The following is a 24180-nucleotide window of genomic DNA, read 5'->3' on the forward strand; positions in this document are numbered from 1 at the left end:
ATTCCTAGGAAATTGCATTACAAAGCAATTGTTTTAGTAAGAAGAGAGATTAGAGAATTTGAGACACTAAAAATTCACCCTGTGGAATTAAGGTGCATTTATATAAAAATACCTACTATAAAATCTAGACATGATAGGTTGGTTCCTCAGTATTTAATCACATCTAATCCCTGGCTGTAGAGAATTAGCTTTTGTTTTCTGGGTACTGCAGATGTTGTTATTAACACCTTATCACTTGTTATGAATAACAGCACAAACCTCAAAGCAACTGCTACTGTTTAAGTGTTTGTGGTTTTTGTTTTCTGCAGTCTGGGAATGGAACGCAGAGGCATTTGACCTCCGAGTACACCCCCTGCCCTATTTTTTATTCTTTATTTTGAAACAGGGTCTCACTGAGTGCGGAAGGACTCACTAAGTAGCTGAGGCTGTCCACAAACCTCGATCCTCCTGTCTCAGTCTCCCAAATGCTGGGATTACAAGCGTGTGCCACTAGGCTCAGTTTAACCAATACTTTTTATGCTGTAAAGTAATCCCTTGTGGGTTTTTTTTTCTTCTGGGTCTGGGGATGGAACCCAGCAGCATTTGACCTCGGAGCTACACCCCCTGCCCTATTTTTTATTCTTTATTTTTGAAACAGGGTCTCACTGAGTTGCAAAGGGCCTCACTAAGTAGCGGAGGCTGTCCGCGAACCGCGATCCTCAGGTCTCAGCCTCCCAAACGCTGGGATTACAAGCGTGTGCCACCACGCCCAGCTATCCCTTGTGTTTAATAGTCTTTAAGCCTTAGAATATCAAAGGGAACATCTTGCCAGGTATGATGGTGCACACCTGTAATCCTAGTACTTTGGAGTCTGAGACAGGGTGATCATAGGTTGGAGGCCAGCCTCAGCAATTTAGAGACCCTAGCAATTCAGCAGGATCCTGTTTTGAAATAAAATAGGGCTTGGGGTACAGTTCAGAGGTAGAACATGGGTTCAGTTCCTGGTACCATAAAAATAAAGGGGAGAGAGCATCTTATTATTTTGTTCTGAAAAGTCAGCTTGATATACTGGAATGTATAGATTCTTAAGAATATACTAGCCAGGCATGGTGGCGCACGCTTGTAATCCCCACGCTTGGGAGGCCGAGACAGGAGGATTGCACAGGTTCAAAGCCAGCCTCAGCTACTTAGTGAGGCTCTCAGCAACTTAGTAAGACCCTGTTTCCAAATAAAGTATAAAATAGGTCTGGGAGTATAGCCCGGAGGTAAAAAAACCTCTGGGTTCCATCTCCAGTACCACCAAAAAAAAAAAAAAAAAACTAATTTTTTTCTGTAAATTATAGAATTCATGAAACATTGGAAAAATAAAAGCTACAAGTGTTCATCAACTTTGGAAGATTTCTAAAATTTAGAAACCTTTTCTTTCTAGGATTTCCCTTTTAGTAGTATCTTGCCTTCTTAATTTCTTTTGTGGCACTGGGGATTGAACCCAGGGGCATTCTATCTCTGAGCTATATCCTCAGCCCTACTTTATTTTTTATTTTGAAACAGTGTCAAAGTTGTTTGAGGTTAGCCTTGAACCTGTGATTTTCTGTCTCAGTCTCCCAAGTATTGAAATTATAGGCATGTGCCACTATACTCAGCTTCATTTTGTTATGAGAAGGGGTCTCACCAGGTTACCATGTGCTGTCTGTCATTGAACCTGCGGTCATCCTCTCTCAGCCTGCCCAGTACTGGGCTTATCTGAGTGCATCGGCACAACTGACAATCATTTATTTCTGTCACTTCTGCTTGATTTAATATACTAGTACTATTCTGTATTTTTTCAAAATCAGCTATATTGAGATACAGTTCATATATCATACAGTTTATCCACTTAAAAAGTATATTTCAGTAGTTTTTAGTGTATTTGCAGATCTGTGCAACTATCACTACAGGGTTTTTTGTTTTTTAAGTTTTGTTTGTTTTTTTCTGGTATTAGGGATAGAACCCAGAGGCATTCTACCTCCAAGCTTCGGTCCCAACCCAATTTTTTATTCTTTATTTGGAAACAGGGTTTTGCTAGGTTGATGAGAGTCTCATTAACTTACTTGGGCTGTCCTTGAGCTTTTCATTCTCCTGTCTCAGCCTTCAAGTACTGGGATTCCAAGCGTGTGCCACCACACCAGGCATTCACCACAGGATTTTGTTTTGTTTTGTGGTGCTGGAGACGCAATCCAGGACTCACACCTGCTAAGGTTCTACTATTGATCTCTTCCAGTATCCACGTGAATTTTATAACATTTTTCACTTACAGATTTCTAGAACTATTTTATCTCAAGAAAATTGTAAGAATGGATCCCAGAAAGCTCTAGAAATATTTTCCTAGTACAGAAACTCTTTTGAACGAATTTGCAGTTTGTCAGAGCTATTTATTTTGCCAGGGTAGAACTGAATTCATTCTGCCCACTAACTCAGTGGAATGAAAAGTTATTTGTATTGTGACATTTTGAACTTGAAAACTGACAAACTGTTTAAGTATAGTAACTTTTATATTTCACAAAATAGTATCACAATTCCTCTAGTTTCTGCTAAGGTTTCTTGAGAAGAGCTTTGTGATTGTAAAGAGATAACTGCACTTTCAGGTTTAGCTTGAGATAAACCATCTTTAAGCCCTAGGTATCTAATGTTACACATAAATCACTGTTATGTGTTTCTTAGCCCTTAGTGTTCTGAAATTTTTCTTTTTTTTTTTCTGGGTTTTTTTTTTTTTTTTTTTCCTTTGCCGTACTGGGATTGAACCAGAGGCATTCTACCTCTGAGCTACACCCCCAGTTCTATTTTTTTATTCTTTATTTTGAAATAGAGTCTCACTGAGTTGCTAAGGGCCTTACTACGTACCTGAGGCTGTCTGCGAACCCAGATCTTCCTGCCTCAGCCTCCCAAATGCTGGGATTACAAGTGTGCGCCACCATGCCTGGCCCCTATTTTTTATCTTTTACTTTGAAACAGGGTCTCACTGAGTTGTGAAGGGCCTCACTAAGTAGCTGAGACTGGCCGGAAGCCTGCAATCCTCCTGTCTCTGCCTCCCAAGTACTAGCATTATCAGGACGCACCACCACACAGCTCTTATTTCTTTTGAGTTCCCTTTTCTCTGTAGTCATCTTGAGAATTCGATGGAGACTTCTTCCTTGAGTGCCCTTGCTCATTATGTAGTAAAATACAGGTGACCAATATGTTGGTTTTTTAGTAAATTAACAAAACTTTTCTCTCTTCTTCTCTGGGCTTTAGGCACCATAGACGGGTATTAGTGGAGTGGCTGAAAGATCCATCTCAGGAACTTGGGTTTATTGCTGATATTCTTAATCAGGATGCAAAGAATTACCATGCCTGGCAACATCGACAGTGGGTTATTCAGGTACTGCCTTCCTGTTACAGTGCTTTTTAGATTTTTATCTTTAATTTATTTAAATAATAAATTTAATTTATTTAAATAAGTACTACTAAGCCCGGTGTGGTTTTGCACACTTTTTTTTTTTTTCAGGACTAGTGATGGAACCCAGGAACATTCTACCTCCGAGTGACACCTCCAGCCCTATTTTTTTATTTTTTGAAACAAGGTCTCAATGAGTTGCAAAGGGCCTCACTAAGTAGCTGAGGCTGTCTGCAAACTGCAATCCTCCTGTTTTAGCCTCCCAAATGCTGGGATTACAAGCATTCACCACCATGCTCGGCTTGCATACTTTTAATCCCAGTACTTGGGAGGCTGAGACAGAAGGATTGCAGGTTTGCGGAAGCCTCAGGTTCTTAGTAAGGCCTCTGCAACTTAGTGAGACCTTCTTTCAAAATAAAGAAAAAACAAAAATAGGGCTGGGGTTGTATGTTGGAAGTAAAATGCCCCTGGGTCCCAATCCCAGTACCACAAAAAAAGTACTAAAGTATTAGAGACTAAGTATACTTCTGAACCAAAACACACATGTAAGCCATTACACACAACATAATAAAGAATTGTTAAGATACTTAATTAAGCCAGTTGTGGTGGCACATGCTTATAATCCAAGTACTTGGGAGGCTGAGACATGATGATCATAGGTTTGAAGCAGGCCCTCAGCAATTTAGGGAGACCCTGTTTCCAAATGAAAAAGAAAATAGGGCCTGGCATGGTGGCGCACGCTTGTAATTCCAGCATTCAGGAGGCTGAGACAGGAGGATTGTAGTTCATGGCCAGCCTCAGCTACTTAGTGAGGCCCTTTGCAACTCACTGAGACCCAGTTTCAAAATGAAAGAACAAAAAATAGGGCTGGAGGTGTAGCTTGGAGGGAGAATGCCCCTAGGTTCCATCTCCAGTACAAGAGTACAAGAGAGAGAGAAGAGAGAAGAGAGAGAAAAAAGAGAGAGAAGAGAGAAAACAGAGAGAAAATAGGGTTAAGGGTGTAGTTTAGAGGTATAATGCCCCTGGGCTCAATCCCCAGTACTGCAAGAAAACACAATTAAAACCTGACATTTAGGCCGGGCGTGGTGGCGCACGCTTGTAATCCCCGCGCTTGGGAGGCGGAGACAGGAGGATCGCGCAGGTTCGAAGCCAGCCGCGCTGGCGTAAGAGACCCTGTTTCAAAAATATAAAATAGGTCTGGGAGTGTAGCCCGGAGGAAGAAGGGCTTCCAGGAACCCCAGTACCACCAAAATATAAAAAAAAAAAAAAATAAAAAAAATAAAACCTGACATTTGATTAACTTTTATAATTTTCATTAATACCCTTTATAAGGGTCTCATTAAGTTGCAGAGGGCCTCACTAAGTACCTGAGACTGGCCACAAATTTGCAGTCCTCCTGTCTCAGCCTGCCAAGTACTGGAATTACAAGCGTGTGCCTCCACACTTGGCTAACATGAGCATTTTAAATTTGTGTAAGTCATTGTTTGATTCTCAAGCAGTGAGGCTGTGTTCTTGTGGGACATTTGACAGCATCTGGAGGCACATTAGGTTGTCACAGGTAGGGACATTGTGCTATCGGTATCTAGTGGGTAGAAGGCAGGGTTGTTATTAAATAAACATCCTAAAATGCACAGGACATCTCCACAACAAAGAATCTTCCAATTCAGACTGTCAGTGGTGCTGAGATTATAAAACCTAGTTTAAGTCTATCTGGAAAGCATGTGTGTGTATTGGGGGTGGAACCCAGAGGCTTTCTACCTCGGAGCTATACTCTGAGACCTATTTAATAATTTATTTGGAAACAGGGTCTCAGCAATTGCTGAGAGCCTCACTAAGTAGCTGAGCTTGGCTTCAAACCTGTGTGATCCTCCTGTCTCAGCCTTCCAAGTGTGGGGATTACAAGCGTGCACCAACATGCCTGGCACTGGAAAGCTATTTTTAAATATTTGGTTTATTTTCAGTAGGGACTTAATGGATTCACTAATTATACTCTAATTAGTGGGGAAAAGGGATAGCCTTTTAAAAAATATTTTGAGACTTAACCTTTGTAAATGCGACAGAACTTTAATTTTGCCTTTTTGTAATAGTGGGAATTCACCCCAGGGCCTTGCACATGCTAGGCAAGCTCTCTGTCACTGAACTACATACCCAGCCCTTTTTATTTTATTTTGACACAGGGTCTCACTGAATTTTCTGGGTTGGTCTCAACCTTGCAATCCTCTTGCCTTAGTCTCTTGGGTGGCTTGTTTTTGTTTTTTGTTTTTTGTGGTACTGGGGATGGAACCCAGAAGCATTCTACCTCCGAGCTACACCCCCTGCCCTATTTTTTAGTCTTTACTTTGAACCAGGGTCTCACTGAGTTGCAAAGGGCCTCACTAAGTAGTTTTGGAGGCTGTCTGCCAACCCGGATCCACCTGTCTCAGCCTCCCACATGCTGGGATTACAAGCATTAGCTACCATGCCCAGCTTTCGAGTAGCTGGGTTTGTAGGTTTTTGCCATCATACCTGACTTAGAATTTGAATTTGAAATATCAATTATAAACATTTATGAATACCTGCTCTGTATGTTATTTGGCATTAATACTTTAAAGTTACCCATACTAATGCTTCTCAAGGAAAGGAGTTGAGGCCCCATCTATCCCCTCAATCTACCATAGATTAGGTGTATTTTATTATATTTTATATGTATCTCATTTATGTAAAATACAGTAAATGTGAATTACTTTGAAAATAAAATATGCATGTGGTCTTCTACTTAGCATTAAAATGGAATGAACTGTTGATATGCTTAATGACTTGGTTGAGTCTCAAGGGAATTGTATTTAATAAAAAGGCATAGTCTCAGCCAGGCGCGGTGGTACATGCTTGTAATCCAGGTACTTGGGAGACTGAAGCAGGCTTACAGGTTCCCAGCCAGCTTCAGCTACTTAGTGAGGCTCTTAGCAACTTAATGAAACCTTGTTTCAAAAATAAAGAATTAAAAAAAATTATGGCAGGGGGTGTAGCTTGGAGGTAGAATGCCCCTGTGTTCAGTCCTTGGTACTGCAAAAAAAAGGGGGGGTAGTCTCAAAATGTTTCATTTTTGTATGATTCAATTTACATAACATTATTAAAATATTAAATGTATAGAGAGAACAAATCTAGGGAAAGGGGAAGTATGTACCATGGGATGGTTTCTGTGTGGTGAGGAATACTTCTGTATCTTAACTGCAGTAGTAATTACATTATACATCGGGTAAAATTGCAGAAAACTATATTCTATCTTCACCAACACCCTAGCCACATACACACAAATGAATACACATAAAGTAAAAAAAAGGTTTGTATTTTTGTTAATAATATATCAACATCATTTTCCTGGTTTTGACTTTAGTAAATAAAATGTTATTATTTGGGAGATTTAAGAGAAGGATACACAATACTCTTATTCTTGTAACTTTATTTTTGTATGTGTGGTACTGGAGATTGAACCCAGGGGCATTCTGTCTCCAAGCTACATCCCCAGCCGATTTTTTTGTTCTTTATTTTGAAGCAGGGTCTCACTAAATTGCAAAGGGCCTAAGTAGCAGAGGCTAGCCCCAAACCCAGATCCTCCTGTCTCAGCCTCCCAAGTACAGGGATTACAGGTATGTGCCACCATGTTCTTGTAATGTTCTATAAATCTGGGGGGAAAAACCCTAAAGACACATAAACACATGAAGTATTAGTCTAAGCCTTTTCTTGAGTTCAGCAAACAGAAAATTGTTAATAGTGATTAAAGATCTTCTAAACATTTGTTGTCTTTCTGTACTTCTGTACTTAGTACATTACACATTGCCAGTCAGCTAGTCAGTCAGCTACATGAGGACCTGCCCCAATTAGTGGCCCACTGTGATAGTACTGAACTTCACTACTTACCAGCATATAAGAATTTTAACAAAAATGTTACTTTTTAGGGAAAAGGAAGTATTAGAGACTAAACCTAGAGGTGTTCTACCTCAGAGTTACACCCCTACCAACCCCTTTTTATTTTATTTTTTAACTTAGAAACAGTCTCCCTAAATTGTTGAGGTTGGCCTTGAACATGAGATTCTTCTTTCTCAGCTTCTCTAGTGTTTCTGTGCGTGCGTGTGTGCGTGCGTGTGTATGTGTGTGTGTTACTGGGGATTGAACTCAGAAGCACTCTACCTCCAAGCTACAACCCCAGCTCTTTTCTTTTTTTGAAACAGGGTCTCACTAAGAAGCTGAGATAGTCCGCAAACCAGCGATCCCCCTGTCTCAGCTTCCCAAGTGCTGTGATTACAAGTATGCACCGCCATGCTTGTAAATGTGTTCTCTTTATCTGAGGGGAGGGCACTGGGGATTGAACTCAAGAGTTTTCTACTTCTGAGATACACTCTCATCCCTATTCCTTTTTTTTTTTTTGTGTGTGTGTGTGTGTGTGGTACTGGGGATGGAACCCTTCTACCTCTGGGCTACACTCCCAGACCTATTTTATATTTTTATTTGGAAACAGGGTCTCTTAAGCTAGTGAGTCTGGCTTCAAACCTGTGCGATCCTCCTGTCTCCGTCTCCCAAGCGTGGGGATTACAAGTCTGTGACACCACGCCCAGTCCTATTTTTTATTTTGAAACAGAATCTCATTAAGTTGCTGAGGTTCCCACTGAGTTGCAGAGGCTGGCTTTGAACCCACAACCCCCCTGTCTCAGCCTCCCAAGTACTGGGATTACAGGCATGGGCCACCATACCTAGTTTACTTATTTTTATTATCAATTGTAAGAATCAGGGACCATCTGTAACATTGAAATTGAGTTGGGGGTCGCAAAGGAGACAAACACCAGCCAAGTTATTAAAGGCTTCTTTAATCGACTGCACTTTTGGACGAGGTCTGCCGACTGTGGGGGAAAGGACCAGTGACTGAGCAACAGAGTCACGTGGTCAGCAGAGTTGGTCGGTAGAGTCGTGTGGCAGAGAGGAAGTGAGGGTATTTATGTACCTGGGGTCTTGGGGTGGAGCTAGCGGCTGGTCCTCTTATTACTTCTGGAGTCTGCCTCGCGATGTCTGGAGTCTCATGATATCTGGTCTTGCAATGTCTGCTCTGGCTTCTGGGGTTCCGCCTTTTGTCCCTGCTGTGGGGTCCTGTGGGGGAAGGGGAGGACCCGACTTATCATCACAGCCTTTTGGTGATATTGGGTGACAACGGAGTCTATAATGACCTGCTATGAAGGGGGGCGTGATAGGGGGGCCAGGAGAGGTAGGATCTTTGGAAGTGGGCAGGTGGGAGTATGGCTACAGCGGGAATTGATTGGAGATTACCCTGTACAGCTCGATAATGCGCCTCTGAATAAACTTTAACAGATGAGGAGTTATAGCTGTCTGGCATCCAGAGAGGGAGAGCACCGTACCATATAAACAAGTGGACCTGCTGAAATAAAAGCATTAAAGAGAGTTGTCGAGGGAAATGGAGCTTAGTGGGACCCAAAACTGTATAGGAGAATTATTTTGTCATGAGGTTGTTGTAATGGAGCCCTTTTTAGCCAAGTAAGGTGATGCCAGTTGGGGTCCCCCAGCAGTTTGCAGTAGGTGTGGTGAGGATCACTATAAAAGGCCCAGTCCACCGTGGTTGGAGATGGGAAAATGGCAGCTGACTGGGGCGAGTGGTCAGAAGGACAGGATTGTGGAAAAAGAAAGCCTGGACATAAAGGACTTACGACCATTTACCACACTGTTTACAAAGGTTACTGAGATCAGTCAGGGTTTTAAAATCCAGAGTTCTGTTTTCGGGACGCAGCGACCCATTATTTTTATGTTTGTTTGTTTGCGAGTCTGGAGATGGAACCCAGGGGCATTCGACCTCCAAGGTACACCCCCTGCCCTATTTTTTATTCTTTATTTTGAAGCCGGGTCTCACTGAGTTGCAGAGAACCTCACTAAATAGCTGAGGCTGTTCGCAAAACGCGATACTCCTGTCTCAGCCTCCCAAATGCTGGGATTACAAGCATGCGCCTCCACGCCTGGCGTGACCCATTATTTTGGAATTCTGGCTTCCCATGTCTGGTCCGTGGGCTAGAATGAAGAAGAGGAAACAGGTGTCCCCGATTATCCTGATCAATGTTCAGAAACAGGGCCTTGACCTAAAAAGCCCAGTCTAATGGGCAAGTGGTACCAGTGGACCAGAGGACAATGGGTCACTAAGCACTTGGATTTTAGATCCCAGTGAACCGGCAGAAAGGGAGGACCCAAGTCCAGAGAGGAGGCAACAAGTTGGAATCTGCTGACCAGAGGAAGGGAAGGGAGCATACCCTCTCTGAAAGACCTCTGAGGGGTGCAGGAGTGCAGAGCTAGAGCAGCAATGGTGCAGTCCGAGGGGCTGGTGGGTGCACGCCACCCAGCGAGCCCAACACGGGACCTTGGGGGCGCACACAGTCTAAAAGAAAGCAGTCCACTTGAGGGTTGGAGAGTCCAGGTTCCTGGGAGTAAAGAGGAAGGCTCCGGACAGGAGTTACAGGGGCTCAGGGAGGGGTAAAAAAAAAAAAATAGAAAATTAAAAAAAATAAGTTCTCTTGGGTTCAGAGGGTTTTGGCACCAGATGTAATGTTGAGATTGAGTTGAGGGTAGCAAGGAGAAAAACACCAGCCAAGTTACTAAAGGCCTCTTTAATCAACTGGCACCTTTGGGCGAGGTCTGCCAACCGTGGGGGAAGGGACTGATGACCAAGCAATAGAGTCACACAGTCAGCAGAGTCACAAGGCATTGAGGAAGCGAGGGTATTTATGTAGCTGGGGTCTGGGGGTGGAGCTAGCGGCCAGTCCTCTAGCAACATCTGGAGTCTGCCCCATGCTGTCTGAAATCTCACGATGTCTCCGCTTCTGGGGTTCCGCCTTTTGTTCCCGCTGTGGGGTCCCGTAGGTGAAAGGGAGGGACCCAGCTTATCACCATGAAACTGAAATTCTATTCCTTCCTTCCTTCCTTCCTTCCTGGTACTGGGGATTAAACCCAGGGGCGTTCTACCTCTGAGCTACATACACCCCGTGCAGTAATTTTTAGTCTTTATTTTGAAATAGGGTCTCACTGAGTTGCAAAGGGCCTAAGTATATGAGGCTGGCCAAGAACTGAGATTCTCCTGTCTCAGCCTCCCAAATGCTAGGATTACAAGTGTATACCACCACGCCACGCCAGACCACTACATTTGTAAATTTTGGCTGTACTCTCCCATAGATTTTTTTTATTAAGTCAGCTTTATAATGGAAAAGCTTATATCTAAATCGAATTGTTTATATTTTTCTACATGTATTTTAAGGTAATTTATCATATATGTGCATTTTTAGTGTTACTTTTGCACTTAAATGTTGTATATCTATCAAATTACATAATTTAAAAACTTTTTTTTTTTTGCGGTTCTGCTGATGGAATCCAGGGACATTCTGCCTCCGGGCTACACCCCCAGCCCTATTTTTTTTTTTTTTAAATAGGGTCTCACTGAGTTGTAAAGGGCCTCACTAAGTAGCCGAGGCTGGCTGTGAACCTGAATCCTCTTATCTCAGCCTTCCAAATGCTGGGATTACAAACATGTGCCACAAGGCCTACTTCCAGCACTTTTTTTAAAATTCTTTATTTTGAAATACAGTCTCACCGAGTTGCAAAGGGTCTCAATAAGTACCTGAGGCCATCTGCAACCCCAGATCCTTTTTCAGCCTCCCAAATGTTGAGATTACAAATGTGCACAGCCATGCCTGGCTCAAATCACATTAATTTATATATGATGTATAGTTACTCATTTTGTAACTTTAGTGACTTTTCCCCCCTCTAAATTTTTTCTGATAACTGTGTGTGTGTGTGTGTGTGTGTGTGTGTGTGTGTGTGTGTGTGTGTGTGTGTTTTAGTGGTACTGGGGTTCCTGGAAGCCTTTTTACCTCCGGGCTACACTCCCAGACCTATTTTTATATTTTGAAACAGGGTCTCTTATGCCAGCGCGGCTGGCTTCGAACCTGCGCGATCCTCCTGTCTCCGCTTCCCAAGAGCGAGGATTACAAGCGTGCGCCACCACGCCCGGCTTGTTTTTTAATTTTGAAATGGGGTGGGAGGACACTGAAAGAGGAGGATTGTGGGTTTGCAGCCAACCTCAGCTACTTAGGCCCTTTGCAACTCATTGAGACCCTCTTTCAAAATAAAGAATAACAAATAGGGCTGGAGTGTAGCTTAGAGGTAGAATGCCCCTGGGTTCCATCCCCAGTACCGGGGGAAAAAAATTAATACAGTCTCACTAAGTTGCTAAGGCTGGCCTCAACCAGTGAGGCTGATTACAAGTGTGGGCTACCATGCCCATCCCATTGATGACTTCTTACTGATTTCTGAATGTGTCTTCTCAGGACCTGTCTTTAATTTCATTATTTTATTCCCCCTCTATTTCCTTGTTCTGCATCTCTCACTTCTCTTCAGATATGTGGTCAATCTTTTGACTTCAGTTTTACCTGCTTTGCTTTACTGATATTTTAGTTTTTATTTTGAGGCAGCATCTCACCAAGTTGCCTGGGCTGGCCTTAACTTGTTAGCCTCCTTCTCCAGCAAGTTAATGGGACAATAGGCATTTGCAACTACACCTGGCTTGATATTTTATTGTTTACAAATAATACAACATTTCTAATTGGATTTCATTTATTTATTTATTTATTTATTTATTTTATTTATTTATTTGGTGGGGCTGGGGTTCCTGGAAGCCCTTCTACCTTTGGGCTACACTCCCAGACACCTATTTTTTATATTTTTATTTGGAAACAGGATCTCTTAAGCCAGCACGTCTGGCTTCGAACCTGTGCAATCCTCCTGTCTCCACCTCCCAAGCACGGGAATTACAAGCGTGCGCCACCACGCCCGGCTGATTGGATTTCTTTTAATTTTGTTTTAGGAATTTAAACTTTGGGATAATGAGCTGCAGTATGTAGACCAACTTCTCAAGGAGGATGTGAGAAATAATTCTGTCTGGAACCAAAGATACTTTGTGATTTCTAACACCACCGGCTACAATGACCGTGCTGTGCTGGAGAGAGAAGTCCAGTAAGTGATATCTTTCACTTGCCTGTTCATTAAATGTTTGCATGTCTCCTGAGCCTCAGGCATTGGGGATACAGCAGAGATCAAGATTGCCATTGGTCTTGCCATCTTGGAACCGAAGCATCAGCAATTTAGCGAGGCCCTCCACAACTTAGACCCTGTTTCCAAATAAATAAAATGAGACTGGGGGTATAGCTCAGAGGTATAATGCCTTAGGATTGATCTCGAGTACCATAAAAAAGAAACAAATATTATTGCTTCTAGAGATTGAAAACAAATTATATTTCATAGTGTATAAGAGGGTTTATTTTTAAACGATGATTAAATTCTGTTGCATTTTAGATAATAGTTCTCAAATGCCATGTTACCCTAGGACAGGATGAGTCTTTGTTGGGGGAGGCTGTGCTGTTCTTTGTATTATAGAATGTTTAACAGTACTCCTCAATTTCAGCAAAAATGTCCCCAGATGTTGCCGGATCTTCCTTTGAGAGCCACCCAGTTGAGAGCCACTAAAACATAAAAAGCTGTTGTAAGAAATAGAACTAGGGACTGACTGTCTTCCTTCCTTCCTTCCTGTACTGAGGATTGAACCCAGGAGTATTCTGCTTTTGAGCTATACTCCCAGCCCTTTTTTATTTATTTTTCATTTTGAAACAGGGTCTCACTGAATTGTGGAGGACCTTGCTAAGTTGCTGAGGCTAGCCACAAACTGGAATCCTCCTGTCTTGTACATACTGGGATTACAGTTGTATGCCATCACCCTCAGCAGAATGAGAATTTTCTAAATTGGCATGAGTTTCTATATTATACCTATAAATATGCTAGTCACTCTCTAATCTTCTTTGTCCATTATGTCTCAGTGTATTTCACAGTTTGAACATGCTTTTTTGTTTTTGTGGTACTGGGCTTTTATACCTCCAAGCTATAACCCCAGCCTTTTTTTGTTTTGTTTTGTTTTGTTTTTTGGGTTTTTTTGAAACAGGATCTCATTAGGTTGCTGAGTCTTGATACTGTCTTAGCCTCTCAAGCACGAGGATTATAAGCACCCACCACTATGCCTGGCTAGAGTTGGCTCTCTTGCTAAGAGATTGAATGTGCCAGATGTGGTGGTTCATACTTGTAATCCCAGGACTTGGGAGGCTAAGACAGGAGGATCACAGCCAGCCTCAGGTTGTTTTGTTTTGTTTTGTTTTGTTTGCTGTATTGGGGATGGAACCTAGGGGCATTCCACCTCTGAGCTACACCCCTAGCCCTAGTTTTTATCTTTGTTTTGAAACAGGGTCTCATGGAGTTGCAAAGGGCCTCACTAAGTAGCTGAGGATGTCCTCAAACCCAGATCCTCCTGTCTCCGCCTCCCAAATGCTGGGATTACAAGCTTGTGCCAACAAGCCTGGCTTAGCCTCAGATATTTAATGAGGCCCTCTGCAACTTAGTGATCCCCTATTTCAAAAATAAAAAGAATAAAAATAGGGTTGGGAGTATAGCTCGGAGGTAGAATATTGCTGGGTTCAGTCCCCAGTGCCAATAAGATAAAATAAGTAAAATGTGAGTTTATTCTTTCATGAATTGACACCGTTAGCAATTAATGGGTTCCACTAGGTGTGGTAGTGCCTGCCGGTAATCCCTATACTTGGTGAGACAGAATGATTGCAAGTTCAAGGATAACATTAGCAAGAAGTCAGACTCTAATCAACCTAGGGAGATTCTGTTTCAAAATAAAATAAAACAGGGCTAGGGTTGTAGCTTGGCAGTAGAACACCTGTGGATTCAAACCCCAATATCACCAAATAATAATAATAATAATAATAATAATAATAATAATAATAATAATAAATTATTATTATTATTATTATTATTAGTGGATTTTAAACTGGGTGCAGTAGCACATGCCTATAATTCCAGGGCTTGAGAAAATGAGGAAGGAGGATCATGGGCTTCAGGCCATCAAATGGTAACTCAGTGCGGCTCTGTTTAAAAATAAAAGGAGTAGCTGGGTATGATGGCCCACACCTGTGATCCCAGTACTTGGGAAGCTGAAACAGGATCGCCAGCTTCAGCAACTCTTTGAGGCCCTTTGCAAACTTGGTCAGAGCCTATTTCAAAACTAAAAATTGGGCTGGAGGTATAATTTAGAGGGTGAACACTCCTGAGTTCAACCCTCAGCGCCAAAAGGGGGAAGTTTGGGGGTATAGCTCATTGGTAGCTCAGTGGTTCAATCCTCAGTACTACAAAAGGAGGGGAATAATTTATGTATTTCAAATATTATATACTCCTTATTTACTGTGCCTTAATTCATTAGGTTAGGAGCAAAACATTGTTTAAAAATTGAATATTACCAGGATAAATTATTTAAAAATTGAATGTTGCTGGGTGTGGTGGTACACACCTATAATTTCAGTACTTGGGAGACTGAAACAGGAGGATCCCAGGTTCGAAACAAGCCTTAGAAACTAGTGGGGCTCACATCAACTTAGCAAGATCCTATTTACAAATAAAAAAATAAAATAGGGCCGGGGGGGGGGTGTAGTTGGAGGTATAATGCCCCTGGATTAAATCCATAGCAACACACACACACACACACACACACACACACACCCAAGAAAATTGAGTTTGGAGGGTTTGGAAAATGCAAACTTTCCTCTTTGGCTTTAGAGGCAGATCACTAGCTATCTTTTACCAAATAGAAATACAAGTAATCAGCCAAGAATCTAAAAGAACTTTTTATACGTAAGGTTTATTGTTCCTGTAAGATGGATCTAAGAAATACTTAAAATGTTAATAGTAGTATCTATAGTTATCTAGAATTTATTTACGGTATTGGGGATGGAACCCAGGGGCTTTGTACCTCTGAGCTACACCCCAGCTCTATTTTTATATTTTATTCTGAAACAGGGTCTCACTAAGTTGTAAAAGGTCTCACTATGTAGCTGAGCCTGACTTTGAACCTGCTATCCTCTTGTCTCAGCTTCCCAAGTACTAGGATTACAAGCATGTGGCACCATGCTTGGCTACACTTAAATAATTTTATGGGGCTAGGGTATTCAGGTAGGTAGTCAGACCTCCAACAAACTCCATGTTTTCACCATTCAAATAGATAATTCTTAAGCCAGGCGTGGTGACGCAAGCTTGTAATTCCAGTACTTAGGAGGCTGAGACAGGAGGACCTCGGGTTCATAGCCAGCCTCAGCAACTTGAAGGGCCTTCCATAACTTCAGCCTTGTTTCAAAACAAACAAAAAATAGGGTTGAGGATGTAGCTCAGAGGTAAAATGCCTCTGGGTTCAATCACTGGTACCATTTAAAAAAAGAAAAAAAAATAGATTATCCCTAGCCAGGTGTGGTGGTACACACTTGTAATTCCAGTACTTGGGAGGCCGAAACAGGAAGATCACAGGTTTGAGGCAGCCTCAGCTACTTAGTGAGGCTCTCTGCAACTTTAGTGAGACCTTGTTTCAAAATAAAAGAAAAAAAAATGGGACTGGGGGTAGAACTCAGCAGTAGAATGTCTCTGGTTTCAGTCCCCAGTACCCCCCCTCACACACACACACCAAAAACAAAAATAGACAAAGCCTTAATGCACACAGATTCAAATAAAAACATAGGCATTGCCAAAATGAAATTAAGAATATTTTAGCCGGGCTTGGTGGCGCACGCTTGTAATCCCCGAGCTTGGGAGGTGGAGACAGGAGGATTGCGCAGGTTCGAAGCCAGCCACACTGGCTTAGGAGACCCTGTTTCCAAAAATAAAAAGAAGCATAAAATAGGTCTGGGAGTATAGCCCGGAGGCAGAAGGGCTTCCAGGAACCCCAGTACCACCAAAAAAAAAAAAAAAAAAAAAAAAAAAGAATATTTTATAAGGACCAAGAAAGACCTGTAGGAACATGGTTTTACAAATAACTGAAAACATTTGGTCACGTAAAAGTTGTTGGGAAAATTTTTCGTAAGATTTAATGAGTGTATTACTCTCTGAAAAAAATCCTCTCATGCTAGCCCTGCAGCAAGACCAAGAGCACTGCTAAGCCTCAGTCAGTGACATACTCATCTGAGCAGAGGGTGAAGAACTATTTCTGGAACTTTCTTGGAATTGTGAAGTCAAGTCTGAATTATATTTGTAATTGCGGTACACAAAAGAGTATAGGGAGTGTTCATTTTGACTGGGAACTATAGCTACTAGTAATCTTGCTTTGAAATATAAGAAATACATACTTGTATTTATTTTTTACTTTTATTGACTATTATTTCCATGCTGTTTTTAACTATAGCTCCCAAAATGATGTTAATTACCTTTTTTCAGTGACTGAGGATTTGTCAGGCATAAGTAGATGTTTGACTTTTTCCCCAAGGTTGCTTTGCCATTAAAGGAAGTATTAGCCGGGCGTGGTGGCGCACACTTGTATTCCCAGCATTTGGGAGGCTGAGACAGGAGGTTCATGGACAGCCTCAGCTACTTAGTAAGGCCCTTTGCAACTCAGTGAGACACTTTTAAAATAAAGAATAAAAAATAACATAAAATAATAAAGAATAAAAATTACAACTGGAGGTGTAGCTCGGAGGTGGAATCCTCCTGGGTTCCATCCACATTACCACCAAAAAGGGAGGGGAGTATGGGAGTATTAGCCAGGAGTGGTAGCACACACCTCTGATCCCAGTACTTGGGAGGCTCAGACAGGAGGATTACAGGTTTGAGACTAACCTCAACAACTGAGCAAGATCCTGTTTCAAAATAAAGCAAAGGGCTGGAGGTATAGCTCAGCGGTGCAGTGCCCTTGAGTTCCATTCCCGATACCAAAAGAAACTCTTCTTGTTTTAGCTAAATTTTCTTCAGAAATAAAAAACTCTCATATTAATTTCATAAATATTGTGATTTTAGCTTTATGTTAGCTAAGTATTTTTCCCCAGCATTGAATAGAGAAATACAAGAGGGAGGAAGTATATAAAAATAAGAGTGGACAGCTGAGTCGGAGTCGGGTGTGGTGGCGCACACTTATAATTCCAGCATTTGGGAGGCTGAGACAGGAGGATCACGGTTAGCAGAGAGCCTCAGCTACTTAGTGAGGCCCTTTGCAACTAACTGAGACCGTGTTTCAAAATAAAGAATAAAAAGTAGGGCTGGGGGTGTAGCTAGGAGGTAGAATGCCCTTGGGTTCCATGCCCAGACCCGCAAAAAAAAAAAAAAAAAGGACAGCAGCAGCCTGGCGGGCTCCTAGTTTAGGTGTGCACTAGAGAGATGCTACAGCAGCGAAGAGATGAAGATGGCGCTTAGAGTGAGAGCGCATGCCTAGGTGTCACTGTTGTTAAAACTGTAAACCAGGCGCGGCGGTGCACTCCTGTAATCCCAGTACTTGGAAGAGGCTCAGGGAGGGAATCTCAAGTTTGCGGGAGCTTCAGCGACCTTGTGAGGCCACTCTGCAATTTAGTGAGACCCTGTTTCAGAATAAAACATAAAATAGGGCTGGGAGTACATCTCCTAGATAGACTGCCTCTGGGTTCAGTCCGTAGTGCCATACACACATGCAGAATGCTGTTGTACTGCACTTCCAAACTCACACACATTCATTTGTGGTTGTCTCCTTACAGGTACACACTGGAAATGATCAAACTCGTACCGCATAATGAAAGTGCATGGAACTATTTGAAAGGGTAAGGGGTTGTTTTTCTGGTTCTATTTTTTAAAACATCAAGCTGGGTGTGGTGGTGTGTGCTTGTAATCTCAGCATTTGGGAGGCTGAGACAGGAGGATGGTGGTTCAAGGGCAGCCTCAGCTAAGACTTAGTGAGGCCCTTTGCAACTCAGTGAGACCCTGTTCAAAATAATGAATAAAAAATAGGGCTGGGGATATAGCTCGAAGGTAGAATGCCTCTGGGTTCCAACCTCAGTACCTCAACAACAACAAAAAAAAGAATTTTCCATGTTTCCGCATTTAAGAACAGAGCAAGCCGGGTATGGTGGTGCACACATGTAATCCCAGTATTTGGGAGGCTGAGACAGGAAAATCTTGGTTCGCAGACAGCCTCAACTACATAGTGAGGCCCTTTGCAACTCAGTGAGACCCTAAAATAAAGAATAGAGCTAGGCGTGGTAGTGTACGCTTGTAATCCCAGCACGTGGGAGGCTGAGACAGGAGGAGCGCACAGGTTCAAAGCCAGCCTCAGCTACTTAGTGAGGCTCTCAGAAACTTAGTGAGACCCTGTTTCCAAATAAAGTATAAAATAGGTCTGGGAGTGTGGTTTCATCCAAGGTACCACAAAGAAATAGAAAGGGAGGGAGGGAGGGAGGGAGGGAGGAAGGAAGGAAGGATGGATTAAAAAATAGGGCTGGGGCTGGGGGTGTTGTTTGGAGGTAGAATGCCCCTGGGTTCCATCCCCAGTACGGCAAAGACAAACAAAAAGAACAGAAGCATAAAAAGGATAGAGTAATTCTCAAGAACTGTGTCCTCTGCCTCCTTTAGCCTCCCAAGCACCTACCAACAAAGTTTTTAGAACAACATGTGAGTAAACAGTAATGCATTTTAAATTGCATTTAGGAATCCTCTAGTGTTATTGTCAAAGGATGGAATATACACACTGAGTTTCTGCCTTTACAAACTGATTGCAGTTAGATGCCCTTCTTTATCATCGCTAGAGAGCTCCATTTACAAGTTTTGCTCCTTAAATAGGTTTCACTTGCCTAGCCATGGACACAGCCACTTTGTTAAACTTAGAGGCCTTCACGGACACTCTTCCCAAAGAGCGCAGTGTGGAGTAGTCACATTTGGAGATGCGTTGGGGTTGGGGCCTGCTGTCCCACAGAGCTAAAAGGATGGAGAACCATCTCAAGAAGAAGCAGTCTTTCCTCTTGCCTTATTTTTCTTCTTTTTTTATTTTTTGGTGGTCCTGGGGATTGTTGAGCCCAGGGCCCAGGAGCATTCTACCTCTAAGCTACACCTTCAGCTCTTTTATTTTTTTGTTTAGAAATAAGGTGTCTCTCAGTTACCAAGGCAGTCCTCCAGCCTCAACCTCCCGAGTACTGTGATTACAGGCATGTGTCACAACTGGAGATTCCCACTTTTTAAGAGATGATTTAATTTCTGCTTTAGTTATGTGTGGTGCAGTTTGCATTATAAATTATTGCTTTTAAACTTCATTGTTTTCTTAAACTTCTTTTACTCAGTTCTTAATTATCCAAGATAAGCCTCACATAACTATTTTGTAAGGCTTACATAATTTTAGTTTTGTTTCATTTTATTTTGTTTCATTTTATTTCAGCCTCATTCATTCAAAATAAGTCTTCTAGCTGGGCATGGTGGCGCACGCTTGTAATCCCCGCATTTGGGAGGCGGAGACAGGAGGATCGCGCAGGTTCAAAGCCAGCCGTGCTGGCTTAAGAGACCCTGTTTCCAAATAAAAAAGTATAAAAATAGGTCTGGAAGCATAGCCCGGAGCTAGAAGGGCTTCCAGGAACCCCAGTACCACCAAAAATAATAATAATAATAATAATAAGTCTCTTTTTCTTGCCTGTGTTTTAGGGCTTAATTTGTCTTGATCTTTTGCTGTTTTTGTTCACTCTTTCAAAATTGTTTTTTTGTTTTGTTTCAGGATTTTACAGGATCGCGGTCTTTCCAAATATCCCAATCTGTTAAATCAGTTACTTGATTTACAACCAAGTCACAGTTCCCCCTACCTAATTGCCTTTCTTGTGGATATCTATGAAGACATGCTAGAAAACCAATGTGATGACAAGGAGGATGTTCTTAATAAAGCATTAGAGGTAAGCTGATGTGACTCAGTACTTTTCTTTCTGGTTTCCTGGAATTGTCTACCCAGTGCCGCTAATGTTCATGCCCCCTTTCACATGGTTACTTTGGAATTCAGTGCAGGGCTATTTCTGACTTAGGATGTATATTATATATTTACTTTAATAAATTTTTCTTATTTTTTCAGTTATGTGAAGTCCTAGCTAAAGAAAAGGACACTATAAGAAAGGAATATTGGAGATACATTGGAAGATCTCTTCAAAGCAAACACAGCCGGGAAAGTGACCTACCAACAAACGTACAGCAATAACTTCCTGCAGAAAAGCTTGATGAAATGCTTTTATTTTCTTAAGGGACTCTAATGCAGGAGTTTAAAACTAGAATGATCATTCCCTTACCTGTGGTGTAAAACACGCATTGCACAGGTACTGCTTTTTAACAAGAACTAAGTGTGACATTCCTTGGGTGCTGCTGCTATTCAGACTAGCTCTAAGAAATTTGGTTCTTTTAAAGCAAACTAATCGGAGGAGAGGGTAAAGTAAAAAGTCCCAGAAAGGAACTACTACTTCTGTAGTCTTACCAACATTTAATCTAATCCTAGCATCAACTCTTCCCTAAAAGGTGTATATGTAAGGATTTGTATCAGGAGTGACTGCAGGTAACTTGTATGTAATGGGTTTGAGGTAACTTAAATTTTGGTTCAGTAAGCAGGGAATACAGCTGTTATATTAGAGCTGCTATGCCACTTACAGTATCTTGCTATCACTGTAACCAACTAATGCCAAAAGAATAGTTTTGTAATAAAATTACAGATGTTATCTAAAAGCATTGCCAAAGTAGGTTTTTTTTTTTTTTTTTTTTTTTTTTTTTTTTTTTTTTTTTTTTTTATACAAGGGACATTGTCTTAGCTTAGAAAAACATTTGAGGAAAAAAATACTAGCCAGGTATGGTGTTGCACGCTTGTAATCCAAGATTTGGGAGTCTGAGACATGAAGATTGCAGGTTCAAAGCCAGTCTCCACGATTCACTGAGGCCCTCAGCAACTTAGACCCTGTTTCAAATTAAAAGAAAATAGGGCTGGGGGTGTAGCTCAGAGGCAGAATGCTCCTGAGTTCCATTCCCAGTACCACATACACACCAAAAAAAAAAAAAAGTTGCCAAAAATTGTAGAAATGAGATAAAAGGAATGTTAATTGTTAAAATGTGAATTGGAAGTCGGGCATGGTGGCAGACACTTGTAATCCCAGCATTCAGGAGGCTGAGACAGGAGGATTGCGGTTTGCAGACAGCCTTAGCTACTTAGTGAGGCCCTGTTTCAAAATAAAAAGAAAAATAGGGTTGGGGGTTGTAGCTCAAAGGTAGAATGAATGTCCCTGAGTTCAATCCCCAGTACTGAAAAAGAAAAAAAATATATACACACACACACACAGAGAGTTTGAATTATTATTATCTGTTTTTAACCCATACCATGTTGTTATTGTGTGTGTGTGTGTGTGTGTGTGTGTGTGTGTGTGTGTGTGTGTGTGTGTTACTGGAAATGGAACCCAGAGGCATTCTACCTCTAGGCTACACCCCCAGCCCTATTTTTTATTCTTTATTCTGAAACTGGGTCTCACTGAATTGCAAAGTAGCTGAGGCTCTCTGCAAACCACTATCCTCTTGTGTCAGCCTCCAGAATGCTGGAATTACAATCGTGCGCCATCATGCCTGGCTTCATATTATCCTCTTGATTTCAAAGTGAAAAGTGAGCTGGGTGTGGTGGTACAAGTCTGTAATCCCAGTATTTGGGAGGCTGAGACAGGAGGATCGCAGGTTCGTGGCCAGCCTCTGCAACTAAAGAGAGGCTCATAGCAATTCAGTGAAGCCCTGTTTCAAAATAAAAACCAAAATAGGGCTGAGGAGAAGGGATAATGCCCCTGGCTTCCATCCCCAGTATCTTTATCTCTCTCTCTCACACACACACACATACACCAACAACAACAAAGTGGGTCACTGTAGAATGGCACTTCTAATTTAAATGAAGTTAATTATGCTATGCCTGATTTTTTTTAAATGCTGCAATTTTATTCCTTGCTCCTCTGATTATACCTGTAACCCCAGTATGTGGGAGGCTGATACAGGAGAACCGCAGGTTTGAGGCCAGCCCCAACTACTGAGACCCTGCTTTTTTAATTAATTAATTTATTTATTTACTTATTTATTTTCCGGGGCTGGTGATGGAACCCAGGGGCATTTGACCTCCGAGCTACACCCCGCCCTATTTTTTATTCTTTATTTTGAAACAGGGTCTCACTAAGTTGTGGCGGGCTAAGTAGCTGAAGCTGTCCACGAACCACGTTCCTCCGGTCTCAGCCTCCCAAATGCTGGGATTACAAGCATGCGCCACCACGTCTGGGGAGACCCTGTCTTAAAATAAAAAGTAAACCAGGAGTGTTGAGACAGCTGGATAGCAGGTTCCAGGACAGCCTCAACAATTCAGTGAGACCGTTTCAAAATTAAGAATAAAAAATAGGGGGTGTAGCTCGGAGGTAGAATGCCCCTGGGTTGGTTCCATCCCCAGTACTCCCCCCCCCCCACACACAAATAGGGCTGCTGTGTAGCCCCAAGGTAGAATGCTGCTAAGTTCAATCTCCAGTATAGAAACAAAACCCCAAAACAACCTCAATGAACCAAAGCCTAACAGCATAAGCAGGTGTTCCTGCACTGAGGCCTTCCTAGTTCTGTCTGTCCCCTCCTGGATGCTCCAGCCCAGTGTGGCTGTCCTTGAACGTGCAAAGCTCAGCTTAGCTCCCTCTGGGCACTGAGCCTGCGCCTCCTCTACACCAGTGGTTCTGGACATCCCTGCGAGGCCTGCGCCGGCCTTTGGCCAGGAGTCTGCGTTTCAAACATGTCGATGCCACTGTGCAGGTCTGAAGACCGCGCCTTGCGATGAATCCAGCTCTCCACTGGCTGAAACAGTACCAGGCTCTCTGGTCCGGAGAGAAAAGGACCTGGTCTAGAAACCTGGGCCACTCTCCAGCTCCACCTCGGGCTGCGACGCCCCCGGCGGACACCAGGGGGCAACTTCGCACGCTGCCAGAGCCACTTCCGGCCGCGCAGGCGCAGTGGGCTGGTGGCGCGGGCGGAGCCGTGGTGGGCGGGGATTAGGACTACGCAGGCGCAGTGTGCCGGTGGCGTGAGCAGAGCCGTGAGTGGGCGGAGACTGGGGTCGCGCATGCGCCATGGGCGGGGCGCGGGCAGAGCCGTGGGTGGGCGGGGACTGGGGCCTCGCGGGCCACAAACCTGAGACCTCGCCCGCCGCCGGCGACCGAGAGCCTTTAGGAAGCAAACCTTAGCCGCCTTATTTAGCGGCTTATTTAGGTCCTGTCCACCCCTTTGCCTTCGCTAGAGAAACCCGAAGCTAAGGAAGCAGAGTATGTAAGACAAACATTATCATACACCTGGCACTTCATTGGTAAAGCGTGCTTCTTTGCATTGAGTGACATTGGTCCGCTTCTTCTAGCGTTGTATGAGATTCTCTGTAAATTGGTAAGTCACTTCGTTCCATTATGTTTTATTTATTCATTTATTTATTTATTTTGCGATACCGGAGATTGAACCCCGGGGCATTCTAACTCCAAGATACATCCCCAGCCCAATTTTTAAACTCTGTTTTGAAACAGAGTCTGACCAAGTTGCAGAGGGCCTCACTAAGTAGCCGAGGTGGCCTCGAACCCGCGATCCTCCTATCTCAGCCTTCCTGGTACTTATGTTTATATTTTAAAATTAAACTGAATATGCATCCGGGAACCCGCTTCCCCTATATTATCAAGCTTTTCCTATCAGCATCAGAAATCCTTTGTGTTTAAACAGTGCCCGAGAGCCAGACGTGGTGGCACACGCTTGTAATCCCAGTACTTGGAAGGCTGAGACAGGAGGTTCGCACAGGTTCAAAGCCAGCCTCTCAACTATTTAGGCTTTCAGCAACTTAGTGAGCCCCTGTTTCCAAATAAATATAAAATAAGTCTGGGAGTGTAACCCAGAAGTAG

At 42.7% G+C, this 24180-nt stretch overlaps 1 protein-coding gene across 1 annotated transcript in view; it reads left to right on the forward strand.

The window, feature by feature from the left end:
* FNTA (farnesyltransferase, CAAX box, subunit alpha) overlaps positions 1 to 20462 on the forward strand; it is a gene marked incomplete at both ends in the record, with an annotated part of 41988 nt that extends 21526 nt beyond the window's left edge. The window contains 5 exon segments of the mRNA XM_080710265.1: positions 3250 to 3376; positions 12276 to 12424; positions 17998 to 18060; positions 19995 to 20166; positions 20340 to 20462. Coding sequence (XP_080566391.1) covers positions 3250 to 3376; positions 12276 to 12424; positions 17998 to 18060; positions 19995 to 20166; positions 20340 to 20462 — 634 coding nt within the window.
* Positions 20463 to 24180: the final 3718 nt, after the last annotated feature.

The sequence above is a fragment of the Muscardinus avellanarius genome (genome assembly GCF_963383645.1).
Source record: "Muscardinus avellanarius genome assembly, chromosome: 14".
Classification (NCBI taxonomy): Eukaryota; Metazoa; Chordata; class Mammalia; order Rodentia; family Gliridae; genus Muscardinus; species Muscardinus avellanarius.